This window comes from Gopherus flavomarginatus, chromosome 15 (genome assembly GCF_025201925.1).
Source record: "Gopherus flavomarginatus isolate rGopFla2 chromosome 15, rGopFla2.mat.asm, whole genome shotgun sequence".
Classification (NCBI taxonomy): Eukaryota; Metazoa; Chordata; order Testudines; family Testudinidae; genus Gopherus; species Gopherus flavomarginatus.
Window position 1 is genome coordinate 1,617,660 of NC_066631.1, and position 17,009 is coordinate 1,634,668.

General features: G+C 49.4%; 1 protein-coding gene across 1 annotated transcript; it reads left to right on the forward strand.

The window, feature by feature from the left end:
• Nucleotides 1–12,202: 12,202 nt before the first annotated feature.
• LOC127034712 (leukemia inhibitory factor-like) lies at nt 12,203–16,646 on the forward strand. The gene is made up of 2 exons (XM_050923886.1): nt 12,203–12,345; nt 13,984–16,646. The coding sequence occupies exons 1-2, from the start codon at nt 12,310–12,312 to the stop codon at nt 14,470–14,472; spliced, it is 525 nt and encodes a 174-aa protein (XP_050779843.1). The 5' UTR covers nt 12,203–12,309; the 3' UTR covers nt 14,473–16,646.
• Nucleotides 16,647–17,009: the final 363 nt, after the last annotated feature.

The following is a 17,009-nucleotide window of genomic DNA, read 5'->3' on the forward strand; positions in this document are numbered from 1 at the left end:
AGAATAGGTTGGAAATTCTGTTATAATACCTATAGGAATTGTTCCATCCTGCTTGGTCTATCCTTCCTCCTTGTCAGAGGAGAAACATTCCTTCTTGACACCCACTCCCACCAAAAGTGTATGCCCTGAAGCAGACCAGTTGCTATTCTTCTGCAACATCTAGATCTAGAATAATAGTAGGTGCAAATGTTCTCCCATTCATAAAACTGCTGCACCCCTTTTCAAATCCTGTTGAACTCTTTGCTGCATTGATTTGCAGACAGGTAAACTGAGGCACCGAGCAATCAAGTGATTTGCCTGTGTGGTGAGTTAGACGTATTTCTCAAGTGCTATTTCCTGGGTTTAAATACTAGATCATGTTCCCAGGAATAGGGTGGCTTGCCCTTTAAGAGCTGGAGGCCTGGGGCCAGCCAATCTTAGGTTACTAAGAAGGCCCATTTGAGCAGGCACCAGCTGATCCCTCTGGAAAGAGCAGCAAGAAGCCTCAGTGGTGAATGCTCAGGGGGAGCACAGAGGCTATTGGGAGGGAGAAGCAGCAAATTTGGCAGTGACCCAGTAAGAGGGAAAATGGATGGACTTGAGAACTTTAATTTAATAAACCAGAACCTCAGAGGGGCTGTGAATGGACAGAGGGTCTGGGAGTTACTGACAAAGTCCCTTGAATGGAGACACTGAGGTAGCTGCCACTTTCAGGGTTGTGCTGAGGGGGTGCTTTGGCATGACTATACTGACATTCCCTGCCTGTAAAGATGCAGCAAACAGGGGGCACCTTTTGGTTGTGCCAAACCTTGTCAGTCAGATTTCTGGGGGGTCTGTTTGTTCCCCAAATCCCTGAGGGAGCCTGGTTCATGTCTGCCTTTCATTTCCTGCAAGAGGAAGTTTGGCAGCGCAAGAGGAATGGGGCTGGATTTGACTCATCTCGGTGACAGACAAGGGAGAACAAAAAGGGCTCCACTAAAGAAGAGGTCCAATATTGCAAACTTGCCATTTTGGCACCAGTCTCATGATATCTGATGCTTTCCAAAGGCTCCGATCAGCTTCCTCTTTGGAAATGTGACAATCTGTCCTGCAGACTGCAAATAAATGTTACTCTTTCAACACGTCAGTCAGGAGATGATGTGAGAATCTCAGCTTTGATTGAGGGAAAAAAAAAAAGGTCTAGCCCTTGTGGTTGTGACAAAAAGCATGAAGCTGTGGCCTAACAGCTCCACTGCCAGAAGGTATAGAAAGAGATGCTAAACCATGGATGGATTTTTTAAATCTCATGATTTTTTTAAAGACCATCTTGGGATTTTTGCACATTTGGGGTTGGCAACACTGGGACTCAAATGGAGCAGCTGGGTTTTGCAAAACTGAACCCCAAAATGGTTTGAATGGAATCTCCACTCAGAGGAAATTACGCTGTGATATGGTATAACCTGGAGAATCCATCCTCAGTCACCTGCAGGAAGTGATCCTGGGAGCCCCTGCAGGTGACTTTGGATCAAATATGGCAGTGGAGATGCCCTGCTTAGTTCTTATCAATTAAAAAAAAAATCTCTGTATTCAGTTGTATCTAGCTGAAATGGAACAATTTGGAAAAGACCCCATATGCTGGCAGCACAATGGCTTTCAGGGGAGAGAGAGAGAGAGACAAAGGTAAGAGCATGGACCTCCAAAGCGGGCATTTATAAGGGTAACAACAATACTGTAATACTCAGAGAAGTCAAAGGATTTATGAACACACTGCAAGTAATAACTCTTGCACACACAGGCAGGACTCAAACATGCAGCATGCTACCACCCCGCTGTCCCCCCAGATCACCTACAACAACCTAATAACATGCAAGACAACAACTTAGCAGCATATGGCACCATTGATTGCCAGGAGATCAGTACAATAGGCAGTTCTCATTATTGGGGAAGGGAAATTAAACCTCATGCTGCAGGGCTCTTAGAATTGAGGATGAACCCTAATGCGGGGGGCAGATGATAGCACACCTGCTACTGTGGGGTTCGTACACTGTCCTTCGATGCATCTGTCACACATCTGGGCTAGCTGGACCTCAGCTCTGAGCCAGTCTGGGGGTTCCTGTGGATGCACTCTGCCATCAAAGTCAGTAGCTATTTGAGATGAATCAGACTATATATACCGAACCCCACAAGTTAGTGTGTCACAACTCCAGCTACTTCCCTAGGAGACCTCTTGAAACATTTTTTCTCTAATGCAATATAACTCTCTGGTCCAGTGTACAGGCCACAAGACTTGGTTGCTCTTTGTATCAAAGCAATAAGAGCTTCTGAGTAACAACTACGTAATTTTTTATTTAAGCAGCTTATTACTCTGACCCAGCAGAAAAGAGCCTGCAGCTCCCTGGTCCCACTACAAACCTGCCAGCCAACAGGAGGGTTACACTGCTGTCGTTGCCTCCCTGCACAACGTTCGCTGTGCCCCATAGCGTTGTGGGTTCTATTACCTGTAACCATGGACCAGTTACTTCCCTTCTCTCTTTCCCATCACTCTTGTTTATTTAGACTGTAAGTGCTTCAGAGCTGTGACCATCCCTGTCCATGTACAGTGCGCTGCCGATCTCTGACAGAGCTCAAGGGGCTGCCCCAATACAAGGAATAATAAAACGAAAGTGCAAAGTATAGCTTTGAATCTGCCCAATTTTTTCTCTCTGTCTCCCCTACGCAATGTATGTTTTGTCTGTCCCCCAGTTCTCTGTCTGTCTTTCCCAAATTTCTCGTTATTTCACCCCCCAGGCACTTATTCAGATATACGCATGCATCCAAAGAATGTACGAGAACAACGTTATAAAGAGAGATTTTACACTGATGAGTTTATTCAGGAGTGTATGTGTGTGTGTGAGAGAGAGAGAGAGAGAGATACAGGTCGCATGACATGTAGGTGAACTCCCTGTGTTCATGGGATGTCACATGTAATGGGAGGGGATACCACAGGCCCCCTAGCTCTCAGATCTCAGACCTTCTGGACATCCCCAGCCTGCTCATCAGCATGTGATTTGGCAGCTGTGTGAGCCAGGAAGGAAACACCTGCATGGTGGAAAATTTGTCAGCACTTCAGTGAACTGTCTGAGTACACGGGAAACCGAACAAGTTTGTCATGCAGATAAGCAGCATCTTCTCCTAGCAAGTGGGCACAATTTCCTAGAATGTGATTAGGGCTTTATGGGTACAGAGCCCTTCTCTGACAAAGCTGGCCCATCGCTGTGCAAAGCAGTGAAAGTATCGTCATCCTCCTGGGCTGGCAAGGAAGCTCAGATCCAGCTTTGCCTGTGCACAGCTCTGTTCAGCAGCTGAAGGGGCTGGTTGGGCCTTGAGCAATGCCCTGAATTGCACCCCTGCTTTATTGGGGCTGTGGGGCTCTGCAGGGCACAGAACAGCCAGGGTATTAGAATGTCCCAGCCACACCCCTTCCCTCCTCCAGCCAATCCTTGGCCTTTGCAGGCTTGCCAACTCTCACAAGTCTCACTATATTTGCTTGGTTTTATTTTAAAGCTCCAGCCTCTGGAGTCATTTTCTCACCTGGAAATCTCGGCATTCTTTAAACACAATGGTAAGTTTCAAACACTCATGGTTGTGGAGAAAAGCTTGAAAATGTGATTCGAGTATAACAGAAAAGCTCAGAAATCAGAAGTTTGGAACACTTAGGGTTGGCAATGCTGCCTTTCCCAGAATTCCCCCTACCACTTGGAATATAGCAGAGGCAGCCCCAAATTGGCTTGGCGCTAGGCATAGAGGCTGGGGAGGGGTTAACAGGGGTCTCTGGCAATCCTGAACAGAGGGAAAAAGTCGCGTCTCTGAGTTGTTGAGTTCAAGGCCAGAAAGGACCACTATCTCATCTCAAGGGCCTCCGAGATCCCATCTCAGCCCCCACTCTTGTGCTGTAACCACAAAGCCACCCTCCATGTCCCAGTGCCTCCATGTTATGTTTGCTCCTTCCTGGGCCATGTTTCAGCTAAGGGCCCTGCAGCTCATGCAGCTCCATTGACGTGCACAGCTTTAGACCATCTAAACTGACTGCTGTGAGGTTCTTGCCAGATTCCAGCTTCTTTGGGTTGAAAGGGTTAACAGGAAGAGTGATGTGCAATTCTGCTCTGTAAAGTGATTGTGTAAAAATAGCCCCGTGTTACTCACTGGGTTCACCACCCACATAATCATTATTATTATTATTATTATTATTAATTGTTTCCGGCAACACCCACTGCCCAACCTCATGGGGCAGCTTGCAGTCTGATAAAGGGCAAGGCCAGGGATCCAGTGTACGGTGGCCCACTTGCTTCTCAAACTTGGCCTGTGGGTGGATGTCCAGACAGAGCAGACATTAGGGCTTGAGAGATCTGGGTTCAGGTTCCTGGGGCCTCCCTGTGCCTTGGCTCCTCAGCTATACAGCGGGCTAACAGCCCTGCCCAGACACACAGGGGATTAGGAGAGTAAATGCCTTAAGGAGGCCCCCAGAGGTTACGGTCATAGAATCATAGAATATCAGGGTTTGAAGAGACCTCAGGAGGTATCTAGTCCAACCCCCTGCTCAAAGCAGGACCAGTTCCCAACTAAATCATCCCAGCCAGGGCTTTGTCAAGCCTGACCTCAAAAACCTCTAAGGAAGGAGATTCCACCACCTCCCTAGGTAACCCATTCCAGTGCTTCACCACCCTCCTAGTGGAAAAGTTTTTCCTAATATCCAACCTAAACCTTCCCCACTGCAACTTGAGACCATTGCTCCTTGTTCCATAGGGGCTATGGAAGTACCGGAGCTGGCAAAGTGCTCGAGGGATTCTGTGTGATGTGGGCTGGTGGCCCTTGGGGACCAGCTCAGGAAGGGGGAAGGGGTGGGGTGGCAAGACACATGGGGACATTTTTAGGATAAACTGCATCAGGACTGGTGTTGCAGAGCATAAGGGACAGCAGCCAATGAGACAAGAAGGGGGGATGGTATGGGGGGGCAGGGGTATTCAGGGCCCTAAAGGGAAAGAAGGAAAGCTGGGAGGAGATGAAAGTGGGAATTCAGAGTCCTGTTTGCTCACTGGATTGAGTTACCTGTTCTTTCTGCAGAGCCAGCCCAGCTCTGGGAGCAGGAGCTGGGCCTATTCTGGCTCATGCCTCTTCACGGTCTATTGTTGGAACCCCCACCTGATTCTCAGATCCCAGGCTAAGCTAGCAGAGAGAGCAGCTCAGAGGGCTTGACCTGTAAACAAGGTCCTGTAAACAACCTGTGAAGCAGGCTGGTTAGTCCCTGGGACTCAATGAAGAGGGGATCTCAGGATGCTCTTTTCAGAGTAAACGTTCAGAGCAGAACCACACTTGAAAGCATAAATTAACTCTGCTCGCACTTCAGCCAGACAAAGATGGGGTGATTCTGCAGACTGCAGTGGCCTGTCAATGTGCTTTTGACATAGGGTGACCAGATATCCCGATTTTATAGGGACAGTCCGATATTTGGGGCTTTGTCTTATATTACCCCCCCACCCCGTCCCGATTTTTCACACTTGCTCTCTGGTCACCCTATTTTGACATGAGGTGAAATTCTCTTCATAGACTCCAGCATGATTCACACAAAGAATGCACTACAGATGTACACATGAGGCCTGCAGGGCGTGTGTCGCACGCTGCGGAACAGATTGAGTACGTATCAATGGAGCGTTATGTTGATTTCTTATCTGTGTCAGATGCTGGAATTGAGACACTGAGAGGAAAGGAGAGGGCAGAGCAGGAAACATGACTCAGAGGCGACGGTATAAACCATGGTAAGATAAAACTGCGGGGGCCTGCTTTGGTGACCAGGAGATGGTGGGGGGCTAATAGCTCACGGCGATGTCTCTAGGGGTAGGTGCTTTTCAACTATCATCAAGTCCCTGAGAGGAAGGAGGGCTTGATAAGTCACTGGCCATACACTCAATAGACCTGGCTTCAGTTCTGTAGTGTGCTACAAACATACTGTGTGGCCTGGAGCACCATCCTGCATGGCTCTTGATCTGTCAGTGCCTCAATTCCCCATCTGTCAACTGGGGATGTTACTGCTCCCTCTCTGCCTGGTCTCTGTGGGTGGTGAGCACTTCCTCTGTACAGCGCCTTGCACAGTGGGGGCCTGATCATGCTTGGCCCTCTAGACTCTACATCCCTCAGGGTTTGGCAGCAGCATTGGTATTCAGAGTGGAGCCAGCCCTTGTACCTGTGAGGCGCATCAGCGCTTTGGAGGCAGCACAAAGACAGCAATGAGCTTAATCCATTCCCCTGGGGCTTCTATGAAAAGTAGAGAACATCCACGCCCCTATGCCCTCCCCTGAGCTATTGTGACAGCTGCAGTCTTAGCCAATACACACTAGGATAGCAGCTAAGGGCTGCAAGAGATTCCTTGGAGCTGGGCAATATAATAATGCTTGGCGCACACACAGCAGTTTCCATTGTGCAGTCTCAGAGGTGGATGTCATCAGCCAGGAGTGGATTTACCATGAAACAAACCATGCACTGGCATGGGGCCCCCAACAACAGTGGGCCTCCCAAAATGCAGGACAAATCTCATCTGACAACCTGCCTCTGAGTCCCTGCCGGCGGTGCATCAGGGCTCAGGCAGGCTGCCTGCAGGCCATGGCCAGTGGCTCCACGCCGCTCCCTGAAGCAGCCAGCTGCTGGCATGTTTCTGTGCGTCCCTGGGCAGCACATGGAGACCTGCTGCTCCCTTCCCCCCAAGGGGCACGCAGAGATGTGCCAGCAGCAGGGCTAAGGCAGCTCCCTGCCCACTCTGCATCCCTCCCTCCATGCCGTGCCAATGCTGGAAGCGGCTGGCATGTCCCTGCAGCCCCTACGCCAAGACTGACTCCGCAGCTCCCATTGGCCAGGAACTATGGCCAATAGGAGCTGCGGGGGTGGCACCTGTGGACAGCGGTGCATGGAGATCCCCTGCCTCCCCCCTAACCTGGGAGGTGCTGCTGGGAGGGGGGTGCCGGTTGCTTTGGGAACTGTGCCACCCCCCAACCCCTCCTGTACCCCAACCCCCTGCCCCAGCCCAGAGCCTGCACCCCGCACCCAAACTCCCTCCCAGAGCCCACTCCCGCACCCTAACCACCTACCCCAATCAAAGTTCCTCACTTTGTTTTCATTTACTTCCCATTACTTATAATATAGGAGAAGGATGAAGAAAAAGAATGAAAAACAAAGGGGAAGATAAGAGAGAATGTTCTTTTTCTTGGCTGGGTCCCAAGGGGGAGTCCCAAAGATGAAGCTGAGCACAGGGCCCCACTAACTCTAAATCTGCCACTGTCTTCAGCCCATTCAATATACAGAGAAATGTGCATGATCTTCCTTGAGGGCAAGATCATCCACCAAGGCAATGAAAGAGCTGGGAACCAAACCCAGGCCTCCCAACTCATTGGCCTGTACGCTATCATATGGTCTCCTATCTGCAAGCTTGGAGCCTCAAAAGCCCCTCGATCCTGCGGGGGGAAGACTCGGTGAATAAGAAGCTGTGAAATAAGCTTCCCCCCTTCCTGCTGGATGGCTGGGGCCTGCATCAGCCCTTTTCTTCTCTGGTTATATGGGAGTGTAACCCCATTGCAATCTAGGGAGTGACACCGGGGAAAAGGCTATAGAGGATGGTCTATCACTAGGTGCTGCAAGCTGACTCTAAGCAGTATCTTCTAGGTGCCCATAGGAGGGGTAGCTTTTGGTCCTATTTAAAAATAAAGAACTCCACGAAATGCTGTGTAACTCCAAAGGGTGGAGTGGCCTGGTCTTTTTCTGTAGCAGCCCTCTGACTAGGCACTTGGGAAGCTGCTTGCATCACAGCTGAGCTCTGGTGGGATCTCGAGGAACTTATTCGAAGAATTAGCTAGCGCATAGAGCCATCATTTCCTCTGGGTGGCCGCACAGCGGAGAACTCATTGGTGCTAGTCATTCCGTTAGCTTCTCTCTTTTTTCCTGTCACACTGGGCCACCTCCTGCAGTAGGTGTTGGCTAATCAGTATACTAAAGAAAGCAAGTTTCCCCATTTTTGGCCATTAGCAGAGGAAGTGGCTGTGCACTTCACAGCAGGCTGCACCGAACACTTGCCACTTTGAGCATGCCGTGGAACGTGAAGACCCTGGGCTTTCTGCTAGGTAGGTTATGACGTTTTCTTCGCTTGCTCGATTCTTTGGCCAATTGCTTGCTGTCGCGGCAGCTTTGAAAAAGTCCCCCCAGTGAGTTGCTGTCATTCTCCTTCGGCAGCAGGCTGTGATCAGAAGGAAAGGGCTGTGTAGGGTTTGGTGGAGGAGTATGTGAGAAAGAGTTACAGTCCTTTAGGAGACTGAGTCACTCAAGAGAAAAATAGAACTGTGTTACCAGACTGAAATTCAGAGGTGTTTTGCTGAATCTGTAACCTGTTCTGCTCAGCTGGGTCAGTGGAAAGTGAACACTGGAAAGCTTTCTGGGGAAATGGCTTTTACTGGAAACAACTAAAAATAAGAGCGAAAACTGGTTGTGAAAATCAGTACTTGCTCCCGCACAGAAGATATACTTTGTACTGGGTCTGAAAAACATTTGCCTTAGGGTTTAGCTTTGCAGTTCTTACACCCTAGGTTTGGGGCGGGGGGGAGGCGTGAGCTGCTGTACAAGGCAGTTTGGGGGCACTGGCCAGCATAGAGGGGGCTGCCACTGGGTTTAGTCTTGGTTTTGGGAATGAGAGATGGTGTTTTTTGCCTCTGAGTTGTTAGTTTGAGACCAGCCACTACTGGTACCAACCCCAAGTGGTTCTAGCAGGAAAGGAAGATGTTCTTGTGTCAGCAGAAATGTAGGCAGCCTCCACAGAGAGATCTCGGGTGGGAGATTATAGCAATCTCTTCTCTCCCCCATAGAGCAGATCCTTCCACATCGGGTGGGTTGGGATGGGATGCAGTTTGTGCCTGTCTGTGGACAGCTTAGGGAGTCCCCAAGTAGTCAGTCTGGTGCCTTTCATGATAAAATATCCCAGGGAAGTTCTCCTTACTTTCATATGGAGCCAGGCAGCTGTAGACTAGATCTAGGACTTGATTTGACAGACACATGGGCACAATCTGGTACCAGAGGGAGCTCAGCCAGTAGCTGTCTCTTCCTTAACTGCTGGCAGGAGGTAAAAGTTCAGCATGAGGTGACTCCTGGCTACAAGTGGCACCTGTAGGATCAGTGTATGAAGGATAAGTGGACCAGCACAGAGCTGAAAACTGTGTCAATATGTAACAATCCTGTTCCATCGCTCAGATACCTCCACCACAGTCCGCTTCAAGTGGCATAAGGGCTGGAAACTAGCAGGGAGAGGTGCCTACCACATTAGCCTTCTCCACAGGTAAAATTTTCAAAAGCACCTAAGTCCGAAGGTGAAATTCTACTGTATGGGCCAGAAGGCCATTTGGAGAGTCAGAGGTGTCAGGGTCAAATGATGTCCCATGACACTTTGAGCAGCGTGTCTGAGAATTACATCTACAAATGATCTTAGCCGCAGTCATGGTGGGTAAATGGTGCAGTAGTTGTTTTAAAATGTGTGAATGCCTGTGTTATATGTAACTCTATATTAATTATTAACACACACAGCAATGCTGCTAAAGAAACACACCTGGTATTTCTGGAGATTACAACTTGTTCTGCAACAGGAAAGAGCAAGTCAACTCTGTCCTTGCTAGCATCTCTGCAGCCCAGCCCCACTGACTTCAGCTAGTCTGTGGTGCAGTGTGTTCTGGGAGTTAGCTAATCTAAAAACCCAGGAGCTTCTCCATGAGCTGTGTGAGTGTCAACAGTGAGAAGAGTTCACCGAACTCAATTTCTGTCCAAACGTCACCTTCTCCAGGAGGGAAGGCTGCCTCCAGACCTGACATAAGTGGGGCAATTCTGCCAGCATCAATAGAGTTGGCTCCCTTTGTGTCAGGAGTGAACTTGCCTCAGTCTCGTTTCTTCCCTCCTGGGAGCCATGTGGGCGGCACTCTGAGGAATTCAAGTGCTCCCAAGGTGCTGCATCCGGCAGCTCTGGCAATGGCCCTGCAGATCCTGGCTCCTAGCACTGGCTGGGAAGTGGAATTTCCATCCTGTGAAAAATTTCTAGTGTAAAAAGCTAAATTGTCCTGAATTGGGACCAAGTCAAAAATCTCAAATCTTTTTTCTGGAAAGGAATTCAGAAATATTTCCTGGAAATGCTCCATGTGCCCAGGCTTCGCAGCTCTGTGGCTGCCCACCTTGCCAGCAAGGACTTGGGAAGCCCCAGGAGCCTGGGGAACCAGCTGCCCAGGGAGCAGGGAAGGTGATAAGCCTGGGTATCAGGCAGCTGGCCGGCTCAGAGCTGCCCAGAGCACCTGCCTGCTTTCTGTTGAAAGGTTTGATGGATTTGACACGTTCCCATGGAACGTCCATTGCATCTAATCATCATTTTCCAACGGAAAACTTATGGTGGAAATCCTTTGCCAAACTCTCCTAGCTACACAGCCAGAGGAAGGGGCACCCCAGGCAGCACAGAATCATTGAATCATAGGAGTGAACGGGACTTTGAGAGGTGCCGTAGTCCCCTGCACGCATAGCAGGGCCAAGTATTATCTAGACCATGTTTACTTTAACTGCATCGTGTCATCGAAGCCATGAGGGTGAATGCTGAATAACCAAAGGCAGATACCACAGTGATGCATATGAGAGAAACAGGGAGATATGTAGGGTAGGATTCACAAAGGTATTTAGGCACCTTCCTCTCCACCCTTGTGGGTACCTTGTGACCCAGCTATAGATTTAGGGAAGTAGATATAGTTAGGGCCTAGAACATGAACAAAAGAAATTACCCTGGGACACCCCGCAGGTTTCTGGCCAGGAACACCTGGATTGACATTCACTGGCATTGATGAGTCTGCCTCATACAGCGGTTATGGGCTGGATGGAGATGTAATTTGGGGCAGTGCCCTGGCCTGGGTTCTGCAGGAGGTCAGACTAGATGACCAGAATTAAACCTTCCAACCTTAGAATCTATGAATGTTGCTCAAGGAGTTGTTAGAAATCTTGGATTCTAGTTTTTCTGCAATATTTATACAGGGGAATGAGGGGGGAAAGCAGAACCTGTAGTTTCTTAGGTCTCTTCTAGTACCTTTCAGATACCCCCAGCTACCCAGCTGGGATAGTCCCAAAGGACGAGCTCCTCTGTGCTTAGCCCCACAGTGTCATTTACACCTCTAACAAGCATTGCTGCTTAGATGGACAAAGGACAAAATTCCACTTGGGAGCCAGAATGGCCCCCTACTGGGGAGCCCCCAAGCAGGTTGCTTGAGCATGGGCCCCCCAGGGAAGAACGCTGTTATAGAGCAAACGACTCAGGGCCTCAGACATCAGTGGGAGTAAAACCAGGCCACCTATGAGCTAATAGGAAAAGAAATGACACAGGGATTGTAACTGGCTTCCTAAGAAGCAGGCATGTGTCAGCCTTGAGAGCAGAAGCAGGGATCCTAGCTCAGTTACCCTGGATCCACTAGAATCCACTTCCCAGGGGCAGGCAGCCTGGCTCCCAAGTCAGTCTTTGGCCCTCCTGCACAAGCATAATGATATGAAGTGTGGGCTGCAAACATACAGAGGAATGTTGACATCCAAACCGAAGACTGTTTTCACTGATCCTTTAACCATGCTGGCTGTCACTTCCCAACCCTGGGAAAATCAGGGCTGACTCCTGCTTTCGCAAAGCACTCTGAGTCCCAGTGGTAAACCACTCTAGATAGCTATGTAATTCATAGAATCTCAGGGCTTGAAGGGACCTCAGGAGGTATCTAGTCCAACCCCCTGCTCAAAGCAGGACTAATCTGCAGACAGATTTTTGCCCCAGATCCCTAAATGGCCCCCTCAAGGATTGAGCTACACAACGCTGGGTTTAGCAGGCCAATGCTCAAACCACTGAGCTATCCCTTCCCTTAGTTGCTCTGCCATACATTGCTATATGGCCAGCTGATGCGCTTAGCCATTGCTGGTGCTGAAAGAGACACTTTGGGCTCTGATCTTGCCAGCTTTCGCAGAGTCTTATGTGGCCAGTAGCTGATCTGAGAGCTTAACAGAGAAGCAATTACATATTACTTTTTTTCCTTCCAAAGAAAGCACGGAGGTGTTCAGCTAACACCTCCTTCATTACTGCCTGCCTTGATACAAGGCCTCCAGTATGGGCCAAGGTATCTTGGTGTCTCCCTATCATCTGCATCAGTTGATGTAACTCTTTTCTATTCCTTTCTAGCCCTGACTCAGGGTCTCTTCATCCAATGTCTGGCACATGTAAACTCCAGCACTGCCCTCTGCCGAAGGTGTCATCGGAATTCCCTGGACAAAATCACAGCAAAGACAAGACAGATGGAAAAGGAAGCCAAGGAGCTGTTCAGGTCCTATGTAAGTGCTGCCCTCCAGGGGGCACCTCTGGCTGGGAGAATCTCTCAAGTGGTGCCACTAAAGCTCTGCATGGAGGGCACAGCTCTCCAGCACCCAAGGCACTGCTTTTAAGAACAGCAGCATCCAGCAGAGTTGGGGAGGGTGGCTGGCCCATGCTGGTAACTGCATAACTGTACCCACAAGGTGGCAGCCACAGGGATGGCCCCATGGAGTAAGCAAGGAGCTGACTGATTTCCCTGGAGGTGGAGGCTGGGTGACGTGCATAGCACCTCACACCCAGTACATATGGGCCTTTTACAGCACACAGCCTACCTCTTTAGCTCAAGCTGGAAAGACTCATGCTTTTAGCTCTGAAGGTCACTAGTTCAGTCCCCCGTGTCTGCCACGAAGATGGCTGTTTCACTGACATGCAATGATATTGGGATCCTTCTGCCCAAAAAAGGTATGGGACCTGCTCTGTGTCCTGCCGTATTGTTGGGACAGGAGTTTGCTGGAAATACCACGTGGTAGAGTCAGCATGACTAGCTGGGATGGCAGACTGGTGCACTGTGAGTCGTTGGAAGTGTGTGGGTGGTCTGGGGGAATAACCCCACTGACACAGTCACCTTCCCTCCAGCTAGATTTCCCCAGAGCCCAACAGTGCTTCCCTGAGCTTCGGCCAGAATGTGTGTGTGGGAGGGAACTCACAGGCCAATGAATCATAGATCAGAGGAATGTTAAGACGTGTTTGGTGCCTCCAGCAGCACAGCTGGTGCCGTCTGGCTGGATGTACCTGACTGCCATTGTCAGAGTAATAACCTGAGAGCTGACTGTGGAGAACACTTCCATCTAACTAGGCAGGCCCAAGCAGTGTCAGCATTCCCTCTGACATACTCATGTTCCTTGCAGCACCGTGACCAGCAAAGCTCCCAGCCTTGCCATGTTGCCAGAGGAGAACTGGGTTCCAAGCAATTTAGAGCATGGGAGTTTTCTTAGATCTTAAAAGCCGCAGTCCTGCCCGCACTGTATGAACATGGAGCTGAAATTTGTGTCATGTCCTCAGCCAAGATCTCCCATTCTCCTGCTGTGGTTTGGCTTGCTGGCTGCTACTCTCCACCCCAGAAATAGCTGCATTTTCATGTTATTGAATACGTATGTACTTTGTCAAGCACTAGTACTGGATCCTCTAGTCCAGTGCAAGGTCTATAGTAGAAGAAGCACGGTTTGGTAAATAAAGCACTGACCTAGGTACCAAAAAGTCTGGTTCTAGCTCTGGCTTTGTCATCAGCTCTCTAATCAAGTTACTTCATGTTTCTATGCCTCAGTTTCACCATCTATAAAATGGCTGTAATAATATTGACCTATTTCTGTCAGCTGGTGTGCCAATTAATTCCTTAACATCTGCAGAGTGCTTTGAGGTCCCACGATAGGTAGTGTCCTGTTGCTATAAATGTAATGTAGTGAATCATACACATTTAGGCTGGAAGGGTCCTCAAGGGGTCATTTAGCCCATCCCCTCATGTTGAGGCAGGAGTGAGACAATCATTGACAGGTGTTTTTCTAAGAAAGTTTCTTTTACTGGCCACGTAACCGTGGCCCAAGTGACTCTGTCAATCTCTCCCATGGTGGCTGGCATTGCATCTTTATTTTTATTTCCAGTTGACTCACCAGGGCTTGCTTACGTCCGAGCTTCGCCGACTCTGCGATGAGGCTGTACAGTGGTTTCCTACAGAGAATATAACAGACCAGCCAAAGATGGTCATGCTGCAGGAGCTATACCGGACTCTGGTGCACATGAAGGACGCCCTCGAGAACATCAAAAAGCAGCAGCAGGTGCTGAGCACCCCAGGTGCTGCACTACTTGGCAGACTCGAAAGCACTCAGTGGGCGGTGAGAGGGCTTCTCTCCAACACTTTCTGCGCCCTCTGTCTCAAGGGCGTCTTGCCCAACTCCAGGCGCACCCCAGAGAGACCTGCAGTTACTAACACTTTCCAGCAAAAGATTGACGGATGCAAAGTGCTCGGGAACTACAGCAAGTTCCTGGAGAAACTGGCCAGGGGCTCGGGGAAGAAAGCGCCACAGGCACTCAGAGATCAAAGGAAAAGACGGAAAGGCACAAAAAGAAAGGAGGGTTCCTCGCACTCCTGAATGAGCCACCCAGTGGGAGCCAGGGAACCCTAGATGGCTGCCGCCCAGACCTGGTAGTGGGGACGGAGCTAGGCTTCCAAAAAATGCTTGAATGAAATACACAACTCCTGTTTAACCCTGAGAAGTGGCTGCACAGGAGCTCAGTGCAGGAACACCAGAGCCATGTCACGTTCTGGTCCCACACTCAATGTGCCAGGACAGACAGTCCCTTGGGGCCAGATCGGCAAAGTGCCTGGCATGCAGCAGCCACCATTGCTCTGGGGGTTGGGAAGGATTCTCTGTTGTTCTCAAGTGGTTGGAGGGGATTCTCCTTCAGTCTCAATGGGAGCTGCTGGGGGCCACGCACTTATGGAAAGCTTGCCTGAGAGCTTCCAGATACCTCTGCACAGCGTACAGAAGCCAAGGCGCCTTTTTTCTTATCAAAAGCACTACCAGATTCTGCAGGAAAGGTTCATTACTGCATTGTTTGAGATCCTTTACAGTAGAATAGGCTGGATTCAAATGCACAAAGAACGAGCATCTATCCCGGGGTGGGCAAACTACGGCCCAGGGGCTGCATCCAGCCCTTCAGACATTTTAATCCAGCCCTTGAGCTCCTGCCAGGGAGCAGGGTCAGGTGCTTGCTCTGCGCGGCTCCCGGAGGCAGCGGCATGGCCCCCCTCTGGCTCCTATGCATACGGGCAGCCCGGGGGCTCCACATGCTGCCCCAACCCCAAGCAAATAGAGCCAGTGGGAGCTGCAGGGGCAGCACCTGGCCGTGCCTCAGCATAGGAGCCAGAGGGAGGACATACCTCTGCTTTTGGGAGCTGCTTGAGGTAAGCGCAGCCAAGAGCCTGCATCCCTGACCCCCTCCCACACCCCAACCGCTTCCCCAGCCCAGATCCTCCTCCCACTCTCCAAACTCCTTGGTCCTACCCTCCTGCACCCCAGAGCCTGCACACTCAGCCAGATCCCTCACCCGCACCTCTGCCCCAGCCAAGATCCCCCTTCCACACCCTGAACTCCTCATTTCTGGCCCCACTCCTGAGCCCGCACCCCCAGTTGGAGCCCTCACCCCCTCTTGTACTCCAACCCCAAATTTTGTGAGCATTCATGGTCCTGCATACAAGTTCCATACCCAGATGTGGCCCTCAGGCCAAAAGTTTGCTCACCCCTGATCTATCCTGATGATGCAACCCTAGTTTAACCCATTTTGCCCACTTGGCTGATTTTTTCCATTGCCCGACACCTTGAGCAATGATTTACACCAATGACAAGTGAGTGTAATAAGATGCCTCTAAAACAGAACGGTAACAATTTATGCTCACTTAGCACTGGGGCAAATGATGACCCAAGGTGCTGGGCAATGGACAATCTGGTCCCAGGTATAGAAACTTAAATTATATGTGAGATTAACTGGTTATTCCCCGTCACCAGCAACAGAGAGCTGCTGGGAGGTTGGCAAAGGGTATGTCTACACAGCAAAAGCTGTGCATGGGCTACCTAGCTCACTTGAATCCAGCTAGCTGAGTAACAACAGCACTGAAGGCAGTGAGCTGAGTCCACGCTGGGCATGTAACTGCCTTCACTGCCATGTCTTCACTCGATTGTTACCTGCACTAGCTGGATTGAAGCCGCTAGCCTGTGAAGCAGCTTCATACCAGTCACTCCCAGGTCAGACCAGATCATGAGGTTACTGTGGCCCGGCAGCATTGACTGTCTGAACATTAAACATGTTGTTAAACTTGGCCTGATTTTTCCAGTGATTCAAAGGTCCAGTGACCCAGCCTGACTAAGTCACTGTGCACTGTGGAGTATGTGTCTCTTCTAACCAGGATCCAACACCACTCAGCACATGACCGCTGCAGATGTTTCTTCTCTTTATGCCCCTTGTTATGCTTTTCTAGAGGTTGTTTTGAGATCCCAGACCATGGTCTAGATCCTCAGCTGGAGTAACTTGGTTTAGCTCCACACACTTCACTGAGGATCTGGCCTGGTAATTTGTATTGCTGTCAAAATGACTCTAGAGAAGTTTTAATTCCCTGATATTACCTTGGGAGTGGCATCACCTGCTGCTGCTGTGCTGATGTCCTAAGGCACTGTTGTACCCTTGGAGGGTATGCCAACATAATGAAACATGACCTTCAAAACAACCAGCACACCCTGCTCTGTAATAATTTATAGATTAATATTTATACAGGTTCTGTATTTATTATGTACAATGGTTTAATTTAAAATAGCTTTGTACTGGAAAGATCTATTTAAAAATATGTGGTTTATATATATATATATATATTTTTAAAATATGAACACAAGAATATTTTATTTATGGATTTAAATGTTTTTCTCTCATGGGAGTAGGCTACCTGGATCATTCTGATCATTCTGATAAGTCAGACCCACTTATTTTTGTATAACCAGATTGTTAATTTTATATTAAATTTTTTCATTAAAAGCAATGTTGAAATGAAATGTTGGTCCGAATTGAAAAGTAGACCCATTCTATTTAGAAAATGGGGAAACACAACATTTTGACTTTTTTGGAATTTTTTTAATGG